Below are 12,622 nucleotides of genomic sequence, written 5' to 3'. Positions count from 1 at the left end.
GCTCCGTTTATTAGCTGTGTGTGTGAGAAAGAAAGAAAGTGTGTGTGTGTGTGTGTGTGTTGTAAAAAGTTTTTGCAATTGGAATTAGGCTGTGTTCATTCCTTCCCTCCCCTCGCTCTCTCTCTCTCTCTCTCTCTCTCTCTCTCTCTCTCGCTTTTGCTCTTTCTCAGCCTCTCCTCTTTCCCAACAACAAGTGCTGGATGTGAGAAGGCCGCTGGCCGGTTGGAGAGGCTGTTTAATGTGCGTCCGTTTGCCAACTGTTACTTTGAGGAGTGGCGGTGGCGGCGGAGCCGGGATTTGGGAGGGAAGGCCGGTGCCGATGGATCAGACAGATTGAGGGGGGTCCGGCTCCATTCATTGAGCTCCATGTGAACAACAGAGCCCCTACTTCAAAAACAAGCACTGACTCTTTGCCGCTACTGGCCCCAGTCAACACAGAGTCTACACACACAGACACACACACACGCAAGCGCGCACACACACAACATTTTGAACATGGTGTTATTTACTATTTTACATTGATATTCTGCTCCTAGGGTAATGCCATTTCTCCACACAAAAGCACCTAACCTTACTATTATGACCACTACTAGGGTCACTACTCCTATACAATATCATGTCAGTAGTAACAACTTTTTCTATGAATCTAACCTCGTTCCCAGGCTATTGTGCACAGTGCATATAGGCCTGGGATAGCAACCGCTCATAGTTGGCCGTAGTGGGAGTGACCATAGAATTCTATGAGAGTGACCTACCGAGTAATGTATTTGTCATCATTACATTTTTCAAATTCATACGACTGTGAGATGTGGCTCTGTGCCTGTGGTGTTCTAGCGTACGGGGGAGGGTTAGGGGGAAGGTGCGGTGGGAGATGATTGTTTAGTAGATTAAGCCGATTAAAGCCAATTAAATTGGTGCCGGGAGATTCTCCAGGCACTCTGTATTGGCTAATGAAGGCCAAGTTTGATGCTTTGGTCCACACACACACACACACACACACACACACACACACACACACACACACACACACACACACACACACACACACACACACACACACACTCTCCTCTATGGGTCTCTCTCCCTCGATCCCTCCCTTCCTCTGAATTCACTGGCACTTCCAGAAAGCTCCGAGGCGCCAGTGGTGCGGGGCTCATCTCTGGGGAACAATAAAGCAGATCTTCATAAAAACTTCAAAAAGCCCTTTGCCAAGTGTTTTATAGGTACTTTAAAGGTTTATTGGCCCTGGGGAAAGAGAGCTGAGTGTTGCAGTAATCTAAGCACTGCAGCCCAGTTTTTCCACCGCACCGCACTGCTGCTGCTGCTAATACTAGCGGTGTTGTGCATGTGTGTGTGGATGTATGGGATGGAACTGGAGGGGGAACAGGTGATCACAGAATGAAGGAATGGAATGGCATGAGAGGAAAGAGGGATTCTGGTCTGTCACCGGCACAACAGACCTCCTGCCAAAACAAATTTGACGTGTTACACATGATATAATATATGACACCACGTATGTCCTGTATTCTGAGTTTCCTTTAATAGAAAACACTTGAGTTACAGAAGGATGGATTTGTTTTATATTCCAAAATAGTGTGTGTGCGTGAAGAGTCATTTATAAGGTCATCTGATCACTACACCCTGGGGCTGCTATCCTTACCTTAGAGGGGGGTCAAGTCCAAGACAGAAGGGGTGGGGACTAAGGCAGGGGGTACCACCCCTTCACTAAGGACAGAGACCTTGATCGGGACACGAACGCACTCCTGCAGACACCCACACACACAGGCTAGAATGGCCCAGCATCAGGACTTCACTGGCGTCTTCCTCAGAATCATCACTCTCAGCTCCAGGAAGTCCTGACGAAAGAAAATGATCAAGTGAATCCCCTTCATTTTCTTTTATGAGTGTGAATCGACACTATTCATGGACTTTTCGGAATGTTTTCTTTAAAGTATGTCCAGATATGCCAGGGCCTAAAATTAGCATGGGTCTTCCCGGGCTCTTCAGGTTTAAAATTAGAAGGTGTCAGAATACCAGGACAATTCTTAAGTTACTGTCAATAAACAGTAAAGGACTTCTCCTAAAAGTGCTTGTGTGTGTGTGTGTTTTAAGTGTGTCATGCTGTGTGTGTGTGTGTGTGTGTTTTAAGTGTGTCATGCTGTGTGTGTGTGTGTGTGTTTTAAGTGTGTAATGCTGTGTGTGTGTGTGTGTGTGTGTGTGTGTGTGTTTTAAGTGTGTCATGCTGTGTGTGTGTGTGTTTTAAGTGTGTCATGCTGTGTGTGTGGTGTGTGTGTTTTAAGTGTGTCATGCTGTGTGTGTGTGTGTGTGTGTGTGTGTGTGTGTGTGTGTGTGTGTGTGTGTGTGTGTGTGTGTGTGTGTGTTTTAAGTGTGTCATGCTGTGTGTGTGTGTTTTAAGTGTGTCATGCTGTGTGTGTGTGTGTTTTAAGTGTGTCATGCTGTGTGTGTGGTGTGTGTGTTTTAAGTGTGTCATGCTGTGTGTGTGTGTGTTTTAAGTGTGTCATGCTGTGTGTGTGTGTGTTTTAAGTGTGTCATGCTGTGTGTGTGTGTGTGTGTGTGTTTTAAGTGTGTCATGCTGTGTGTGTGTGTGTGTGTGTGTGTGGGTGTGCGTAAAGGCATGAAGGTGTGAATCTGTGTGTTTGTATGCATGCGCATTTGCACATCTATGTATTATCACTTTAGTGTGTGTGTGTGTGTGTGTGTGTGTGTGTGTGTGTGTGTGTACATGAGGGGGACATGTCCAAAACATGCAGCCATACAGAAATCATACAGTCGAGTTACCAGGATACTGACTTTCAAATGAAATACAGGCGATACCTATGAATTCCTCTTCTGCATGTAAATGCTTGATATTTGATCAGGAAGATAAAAGACCAACTCATATCGTCGTAATATGTGGACTCTTGTTCCACAGGCTCAAAGGCACCGATGATAACTCATTATGACATCATGATGACACCGTGTGACATTCCGTACAATGCATTTTAGCTGCATCATAATGCATCATACCTGTCAGCCTTGAAGTCAAACGCTACAGAGCTTTGCATTATGACAGTTTCAAGATCAAAATGCCAGTGCAGCTGCCTACCATTCCTTTTTCATCGGTTGGCCGGCTCATACAGATGAGGTCATTGCTATATAGCATATGTAGGACCAATTGAGTTATATGTGTCACTCAGTCTTCTTCATATCACGCCACAAGACTGCTCCAGTTTAATTTCATATGCTCCGCTGGCGTTTGGCAGGGCACCCGTTTTGTAACTGAAATTAGATTTCCTCACGGATTCTCTTTCCTAGTTGGAGCTGGTTTGCGAGTGGATGCCTTAATTAATACAGGATGCCCTTCAAACCCACCAACATGCCTAGTTGGAAATACGGTTCGATTTCTTGGAGAACACCACCGAAACGCTGCGATATCTCGAACACCTCCAAAAGGGTTCATCTCGAAGACAGGATTGTGTTAAAAAGGACAGACATCACATTTAAAAAAAAAAATTAAAAGCCTCTCCGAACTTTGAGCGGGTCAAACGTGCAACCATGTCTACTTCCTGCATCCTATATCCAGTGATCGAAAAAAAAAAGAAACCCTCAAAACAACAGTTTTATTTGATAATATTAATTTATTGTTCAATAAAAATAGATTTAAAAAAAATGACTTCATGACTATGCTCAGTGGATCTGCCAAGGGTCCAAGATGGAGCTTTTCTTCTCCTTTGGCTGGTAAGGGAGACACAAACCCCCTTTACCCTCTGCCCCTCCACCCTTCAGAATTGACTTCTATACTCTTGACAGACCCAGCAGCCCGACGTCTAACAGTAGATACATTCAGTCCAGTTTTACTGTATGTTGTTGTTTTTTTGCAGTTTGCCCTTGTGAGAAAAAAAAAACATCAGTTCAAACCATCAGTAAAACCAATACTTTTCAATTACAACTTCACATCAGTTGTTCTTTTAAGACTTTTTGTTGTTGTTGTAGTTATATGTAAACACACGTTTTTGGGGAGGATAAAGGAAACTAAACTCTGCAGACACATATATCAGGCTCGGAGAACACAACCACGTCTAAGGAAAGACGAGAACAGGGTAGAAGGTTCAAGACGAGGATTCAACTTTTCTGGACCCACAATGTTACAGTAAGTGCAGGCTTTCATTTCAGACATCATATTCAACCAGGGTCTTTCATACGTGGTTGAAACGCCTTCTGTTTGAACCTTTTAAAAATGCTATTTAAGTCCAAAGAAGGAGTGCATTGAAGGTTTTGCCTTTCTACCTAATGAACACGAAGACGAGTGCTAGACTAAAACCAAAGCCTGCAGTTACTGTGAGCGGAAGGAGCCTCTAGCGTCATGTTGAAGAGCAACTTGGCCAATCCTATTTCCATTGGAGTACTTACAGCACTGTACAGACGAACAGACCACCAATGAGGAGACAAACACCTCTTAATGGTCGGACTGGAGTACCAGCGGCCTGGATAACACTACACTGGCGATCGCTTAGCACATGGCTAGTATGGCCCAGACTTTTGACGAATTCTGGAAGGTGCACAATCGTCTCGAATCACAAAGAAACAAACAAGAAAAAAACACGTGGAAGTAAAGTATTGCTTCTCTTTCTTTGTTCCTGTTTGGGTTTTGTTTTTCAAAAATCCAAATCTGCTTTCTACGCCTTTTCGAGGGCTAAGTTGGATGAGATGATGGTTTGTTTTATGACTTCACCACAGATTGGCGGGAGTCACCATGTACAAAGTATTTTCTCCTGCACTCGACGAAAAAGAAACACCAGAAAGTAAGTGCCAGAATCCCAAAGACATTGCAGCCTCCCTCCCTCCCTCCCCCCCCCCCCCCCCCTCCCTCCCTCCCTCCCTCCCTCCCTCCCTCCCTCCCTCCCTCCCTCCCTCCCTCCCTCCCTCCCTCCCTCCCTCCCTCCCTCCCTCCCTCCCTTGTGTGTAATCCTCTGTACTCCTGGCTCTCTCCTTCCCAAAGTTACAACAGTGGTCAGGGGAGGCGAGTCTGACAGAGTGACAAACTTAGAGGTCAAACGGCAGGGCAGATTCCAGATTCTGTCCCGAGCTGGGAGACGCCAGCCCCCTTCCCTCGCTCTGGGCCCTCTGGGAAGAGTCCAGGGCCCACATCCTGGGAACGTCGGGAAGGCCGGCTGCAGGGTTGCAGCCAACAGCCTCTTGGAATGAGAGAGAGAGAGAGAGAGAGAGAGAGAGAGAGAGAGAGAGAGAGAGAGAGAGAGAGAGAGAGAGAGAGAGAGAGAGAGAGAGAGAGGGCTCATAGGAAAAGTTCATAGGAAAAGGCTTGTCCACCCGCATGTGGCTGCAGATGACGATACCGTGGCGTTCTGGCAACGCAGGCGCCAAAATGTGTTGCAGTCAATCACGACCCATGCCAAAGCGCGGTAGCATTCATTCATTAATCTTCCTCACGTCACATCCCTTTTTTGGGCTTTGACGTTTGGTGATGCAAATAATATAATAACAACAGCTTTCCTTTTCCTTTTGTACATTTGATGTCCAGGTGAGTATTGAGGAAGAAAGTGTAGTTTACATGGGGTGGGAAGAGACTTTATGGAAACAGAGTCTCACAGCAGCATTTCAGTTAACAACAAACAAACAAACAGAAAGCCACCGACTGTGCTCTGTAGCTACAGTGGCTGGACGATAAAAACAACCGAAAAGGAAAAAAGTTTGAACGAGAGAGAAAGAGAGGGAGAACATTTGAGAAAATTCCAGTGGAAGTTCATCCCAGGGAGGCTGCCTCGGATTTGGCCCATGTAAAATGTTAAAAGTTCATGTTCCAACATTTCCAAAGGAGGAACCTCCATCTAGTAGTCCAGACCTAAAGTTCCCCCTACCCCTGAATCCTTCCCCACCCCCTTTGTTTCAAACAGTAGTCGCCCTGCTATACTGCAGTGCCAGGGGCGAGTACGCCTTGATGCGGACACACAGCTTGCCCCGGAGCCAGGGGTTCTGCAGCTCCAGGGGACAGAAGTCATCCTGGAGCCACTTCTCCCTGCCGTCCACCACCAGCACCAGTCCAAAGTGCTCCAGCTGCTCAGGGCTGTACAGACACTTCTCCCCCTCCGCTCCCCCTCCATTACTACTGCTACCGCTGAGGAGCCGGCGCGACACCGCGTTCATCTCCTGCACCACCAGCTGGACCATCTCCCTGGCCGACGTGCCTGGGGTCACCCGCAGCTGGGAGGGAGGGGGAGAGATGAGGGGAGGGGAGGGACAGAGAGTGGAAGAGAAAGAGGAACAGAGGCAGATTAAGCAGAATGTGATTGGTCAAAAGGGGTTTCAATGTTACACCTGAGTTATGACAGTTTTATAATTGGACACCCAAATGAAAGAGTTACCCAAACATGAACAACAATTCATTAAACCCGGACATCCTCAAGCCAAGTTCCACATACCTTGACACTGGTTTCCTTGGGTAGCCCGGTTCGGTACTGCGGGTACACCCGGAGCGTGGCGTGCCAGCCTTTCCTGTGGGCACCGGGCGAGGGGGAACCTGAGAGCCTCTGGGTGCCGCTGTCCTCTGACAGGGTGCGGACAGGGGGCTGGGGGTGCGGCAGGCATTGCTCAGCAGGGCAGCAGCGGTCCACAGAGGAGGGTCGGTGCCAGCGGCGGTGGGGGGAGGAGGATGGTGAGGGTGAGTGTGCAGTATGACCACCAGAGGGGAATTCAAGACTACTGGTTCTCACACAAAAGGCCTGCCTCTTCTCCGTGATCCTCAGTAGTTCGATCTGCCTGCTGGGTAGGATGAAGTCGCTGTCGAAGAGCTCCATGGGACCCCCCCTGCCCCTCCGCCTCTCCCCACCGGGCCCCCCTCCGCTCAGCCGTTGTTCGCCGGTAGGGCCTGTCTGGGGCTCCGAGGCCTGGAGCACGTCTGGGGTGGAGTCTCTCAGTGCTCCTGTCCCTGAACCCCCTCCAACCCCTCCTCCCACACCGCCGCCGGAGGAGGAGAGGGGCGAGGGCGGCAGAAGGTCCAACTCGCGGGGGCTCTGGGCACGGCTAGAGTCGTAGTCGCTGTCGGTGGTGAGGAAGACCTCAGAGGAACCCTCTTCATCTGAGAGACCGTGGAAGTCTACTGTGGGGTAGAAACAAAAAACACAATTATTAATCTTTAGGTAAACCACACACAATCATTCCCCTGTGGGTAAAACACACACAATCATTCCCCTGTGGGTAAAACACACACAATCATTCCCCTGTGGGTAAAACACACACAATCATTCCCCTGTGGGTAAAACACACACAACCATTCCCCTGTGGGTAAAACACACACAATCATTCCCCTGTGGGTAAAACACACACAATCATTCCCCTGTGGGTAAAACACACACAACCATTCACCTTTGTATAAGCCACACATACACAAACAATAATTTATTTTATAGTAAAATGGACCGTACACCACAAGGCTGTGTGACCAGGAAGGAAAAACCCCTTGCCCTATCTCTGCCCCTATAAGGTTCTCGGGGTCTTACCAGAGTGCTTGCGGCTGGGTTCGGGGGAGGGCATGGGTGAGGGAAGGTAGTCTGGCTGGGAGGAGGTGGAGCGTGGCGTGTCGGGCACTGCGTCCCTGGAGAAGTGGATGATCCAGCCCAGGGAAATGGCCCCGGTGGCCTGCTTGTAGCGGGCATACTGCAGGGCGTCCATGATCCACCGCGCCTCCCGCCACACCTCCTCCATTTGCTGTAATAGGGGGAAACATGCAGGAAAAATACATTGTTAACTTTTAGTGCTCTTTCAAATGCAATATTGTTTACTTTTTTTGTGCTCTTTGAAACGCCATGTGCTACAAATGAGCTCCAGGTGGTCTTTTAGCTCCTTGCGTGATGCTTGCTTAGCTCTGATATGACTGTAGTTTCCATTATTATGGAGCAATTGGGGACTACATCCAGATCAGGATATCTAGTTTACGGGAAGCTCAGCTAGGACTTCAACCTACCTGCATGTGCTCCTGGACCTGCTGGTGTTTCTGCTTGGCGGCGTGGAGCTCCGTCTCAGAGAAGGCCTCCCTCAGGGTCTGCTGGGACATGAGCGACTCCAGCTCCAGCAGGGCAGACACACGGCAGTACTGCCCTATGAAGCTGGGGCAGTAGGCATCAAAGTGAACTGTAGAGGGGGATAGAAAAGGGCATTTAAAAAAAATAAAAAAATAAAAAATAAAAAGTTACAATAGGCCAATCAATCGGATGCCAACTGAATGACTATAGTTGCATAAATAACAGTAATTGGAAGACATAAGGAAATCCTACTGGACAGAGCAGTACTGACCCAGCTCAAAGATCTGCAGAGGCAGGGTGAGGAAGCCTGATCGGGGGGAATAGGGGTTGTTCTGGCCGGGGGCCGTACACACGTCGTCTGAGGGGGGCAGCAGTAGCAGGAAGGACACCGTGTCCCCAAATTCCAACACCTCCTGGGCGTAGATACGGAAGTCCTGCACCTGGGACAGCGGGACAGCATACTGAGTCACAACTATGACATTGATGCCATGTAATGGATAGTAATGGATGGAAGGATGGGTGGATGGATGGATGGATGAGTGCTGACCTGGCTGACAGGGATGTTCATGTGGGCCATGAGGTCCTTGGCAGCGCTGCGTAGGTCCTGTAGGAGGCGGTGTGGAGCGCTCTGCACATCCTGGTCCATCTCCAGAGACTCCTCCAGAGAACTGAGGGCCTGCAGCCACTGCCACTCCTCCCTGATACACACACGCAAACACACACAGTTACAAATATATTACAGACAATGGCTAGTATTTCAATAACAACACCATAACATGAAATCAATGAATTCCCTGATAAACCCCGGTGGCTGGTATCCAGGTACTTCACCTAGACACATTACAGTTGTCTCGTATCTTAGCATGACAGAGAACGTTGGGTAGCTTCTGAGGCACCAGGGCTCTGATCTGGTCCACAGAGCTACACAGCTTCAGGTAGCCCAGGTACAGGCCTGGGGAGAGGAGCTTCCTGCTCCGTCTGTGGTACGCCAGCTTCTCCTGAAATAGACGATGGGAACCAGACGGGAAAGGCATGAGACAGCCGTTGTTGACGTCTGGGATGGCCTTTGAAATAGTTTATTTTTATGTCATTTATTTTGATGATGTTGTTGCTTTGAGGATCAACTTGCACCAGTCTGTGGTCTTTTGTATTTTTTTTGTTGGTTAATGTGAAATAATAACCGTACAATGCATTTCGTATGTTTTCAATCATATAATTTGTTCATATTTGGCATCATAAGCCATATTTACAGTTTCTTTCTATCGCTTTGGTGCATTTTCACAAGTGTGTGGTACATTTTCACAATGCTTAGTACAAAATTCAAAACAGATCCTTAAAATGGCAGTTGCTTCAAAACTCTAAGCACAGATTGCAATACGTGTTCATATAAAGTCATTGCTTTTCACAATGCAATGATCACATCACTTGTACATGATTGTCTTCACATTTGTTCAAATACATTTTACTATTACTAAAGCCAACTGCTCTTAATTGATAATTGTTTGGTAAACCTATTGATTTGAAATTGGTAAGTCTACAACAGAGTCTGAGAACTACTTAATGAAAATGTACGTTTGTAAAGTACAGTGCATTCGGAAGGTATTCAGACCCCTTGCCTTTTTTCCACATCTTGTTACGTTACAGCCTTATACTAAAATTGATTAAATTGTATTTTTCCCTCATCAATCTACACACTATACCCCATAATGACAAACCACTTTTTTTTATGTTTGCAAATATATTAAATAGGAAAAACTTAAATACAACATTTACATAAGTATTCAGACCCTTTACTCAGTACTTTGTTGAATCACCTTTGGCAGCAATTACAGCTTTGAGTCTTCTTGGGTATGACACTACAAGCTTGGCACACCTTTATTTGGGAAGTTTCTCCCATTCTTCTTTGAAGATCCTCTCAAGCTCTGTCAGGTTGGATGGGGAGCCTCGCTGCAGAGCTATTTAGCTATTTTCAGGTCTCTCCAGATATGTTTGATAGGGTTCAAGTCTGGGCTCTGGGTGTACTAGATTTGTCCCAAAGCCACTCCTCTGTTGTCCTGGCTGTCTGCTTAGTCTCATTGTCCTATTGGAAGGTAAACTTTCATCACAGACTGAGGTCCTGAGCGCTCTGGAGCAGGTTTTCATCAAGGATCTCTCTGTACTCTCTCCGTGGTCTGTTCATTTTTTCCTTGATACTGACTAGTCTCCCAGTCCCTGCCACTGAAAAACATCCCCACAGCGTGATGCTGACCCGTAGGGATGGTGCCAGGTTTCCTCCATATGTGATGCTTGGCATTCAGGCCAAAGAGTTCAATCTTGGTTTTATCAGACCAGAGAATCTTGTTTTACATGGTCTGAGAGTCCTTTAGCTGCCTTTTGGCAAACTGAGGAGTGGCTTTTGTCTGGCCACTCTACCATAAAGGCCTGATTGGTGGATTTCTGCAGAGATGGTTGTTCTTCTGGAAGGTTCTCCCATCTCTTACAGAGGAACTCTGGAGCTCTATCAGAGTGACCAATGGGTTCTTGGTCACAACCCTGACCAAGGCCCTTCTCCCCCTAATAATCAATTTGGCCGGGCGGGCAGCTCCAGGAAGTATCTTGGTGGTTCAAAATTTCTTCCATATGATAATGATGGAGGCCACTGTGTTCTTGGGGACCTTCAATGCTGCAGACATTCTTTGGTACCCTTCCCCAGATAAGTGCCTCGACACAATCCTGTCTCGGCGCTCTATGGACAATTCCTTTGACCTCATTGCCTGGTTTTTGCTCTGACACTCACAGTCGACTGTTGGACCCTATTTAGACAGGTGTGTGCCTTTTCAAATCATGTCCAATCAAATTGAATTTACCACAGGTGGACTCCAATCAAGTTGTAGAAACGTCAATTTCGAGACTCATAGTAAAGGGTCTGAATACTTATATAAATAAGGCATTTCTGTTTTTTATTTGTAATACATTTACAAAAGTGTCTAAAAACCTGTTTCACTTTGTCATTAGGGAGTATTGTGTGTAAAATGATGAGGAAAATGTTTAATTTAATCCATTTAGAATAAGGCTGTAACGTAACAAAATGTGGAGAAAGTCAAGGGGTCTGAATACTTTAAAATTGCGCTGTATGTCTGAAAGACTCTTATTTAAATGAATGGTGTTTCAGGGAATTTGAGCATACAGGAGATTACAGGAGCTGTTTTGCTGGCGTGGATCCATTGGACCTGATGTCTGCTGTGACTAAATGTCTGCCGTGACTGTGAGTCAACTGGACTAGCTTAATAGACTACTTAGACATGCACATTGGCATGACAGGCAGCGGATTGCCTTGTGTACAATTAAAATAAACACATACAATGTGGTGAAGGGTAAATATAAGGAACTGTTAAATCTACATTGTGGTTTTGGTTTGGTATGAATGCAGCCTTAGCCTCTTTTGAACATGCTAATTTGTAGGCTGTTCAAATGAATACCTAAAGCTTACGTAATTGTCCTCAGATTCAAACTCAATCCAATTAGCTATTTCAAATGACTTCACCTTATTCTCTGGGGATTCTGTAATGTTTAAGGACAAGGGTCTCGGTGTCACTAACGTCACATTGCTAAGCTCTAAACGCCAGAGGTTGTAGTGGGTTGGGACATACGTGGAGGGTGATGAGCAGCGTGTCCAGGGCCGTGGGCTCCTCGGGGGACGAGATGGACTTGCGTTGAAGCTGAAGCTTACACAGATGTGTCCACTTCACCCCGTCCAGACTGGGACACACGTTCATGTCCTTCAGCAACACCAGCAGAGCGTTGCCATGCTTGTCTTTGATTGGCTCAAAGTAAACCTGACCCAGGTCCTGAGTTCCCAGCATTCCCTGCAAAAACAGCCCCAAAAAGACCTTTTCAAAGACACATGGTTTTGACCAAAATCTGATGGTTTCAACTAACATTTGATGGTTCTGACCAATATTTGATCAATATGTCATGGTTTTGGAGAGGAGTTTTTTTAATCAAGATTATATGGTTTTGACCATGTTATCAGTGGTAACTAGTGATAAATGACCACGAGTGGTTATAAGGGTGTTACTAACATTTACAGTTTTAGTCATTTAGCAGACGCTTTTATCCAGAGCGACTTACAGGAGCAATTAGGGTTAAGTGCCTTGCTCAATGGAACATCTGCAGATCTTTTTACCTTGTCGGCTCGGCGATTCGAACCGGTGACCTTTCGGTTACTGTCTTAACGCTCTTAACCGCTAGGATATCTCCCGCCCATTCAAGTGTTATGTATTAAGGTGTTATGTCATGTTTATAACAGTATTGATGGGTAAGGACGTACCTGTAGTTGGGATACGGCCTGCAGCATCTTGAGGCGTGTCTGGAGGGTGCAGGAGCAGGAAGACTGGGAGGGGCTGAGACACTGCTGCAGCCACGGAATCTCCTCCCATAGGTAGGACACCTGGGGATGGAGAAACGCACAAGCATTTAGGATCAAATGGTAATTACACAGTAATAATAAATTATTGTTTATTTCTTTAGGACTCATTGAAGCAAGCAACTCTGAGTACCACGTTGTTAGCATGCTAGCAATTTTGTAGAATTCTTTGAGGTACTGT

General features: G+C 46.6%; 1 protein-coding gene across 1 annotated transcript in view; it reads right to left on the bottom strand.

Moving 5' to 3' along the window:
• Window positions 1-5,904: 5,904 nt before the first annotated feature.
• Window positions 5,905-12,622, bottom strand: part of LOC139368186 (ankyrin repeat and fibronectin type III domain containing 1b) — a 283,187-nt gene continuing 276,469 nt past the window's right edge. The window contains exons 16-24 of the mRNA XM_071106820.1: window positions 12,346-12,465; window positions 11,666-11,881; window positions 8,868-9,034; window positions 8,584-8,734; window positions 8,308-8,476; window positions 7,979-8,145; window positions 7,515-7,722; window positions 6,438-7,114; window positions 5,905-6,219 (exon numbers count right to left, since the gene is read on the bottom strand). Of these exons, the coding sequence (XP_070962921.1) occupies window positions 5,905-6,219; window positions 6,438-7,114; window positions 7,515-7,722; window positions 7,979-8,145; window positions 8,308-8,476; window positions 8,584-8,734; window positions 8,868-9,034; window positions 11,666-11,881; window positions 12,346-12,465 (2,190 nt within the window). The remainder of the gene's footprint in view (window positions 6,220-6,437; window positions 7,115-7,514; window positions 7,723-7,978; window positions 8,146-8,307; window positions 8,477-8,583; window positions 8,735-8,867; window positions 9,035-11,665; window positions 11,882-12,345; window positions 12,466-12,622) is intronic.

The sequence above is a fragment of the Oncorhynchus clarkii genome, chromosome 16 (assembly GCF_045791955.1).
Source record: "Oncorhynchus clarkii lewisi isolate Uvic-CL-2024 chromosome 16, UVic_Ocla_1.0, whole genome shotgun sequence".
Classification (NCBI taxonomy): domain Eukaryota; kingdom Metazoa; phylum Chordata; class Actinopteri; order Salmoniformes; family Salmonidae; genus Oncorhynchus; species Oncorhynchus clarkii.
Note: the sequence above shows the minus strand (reverse complement) of the source record. Positions and strands in the feature narration are given on the sequence as shown.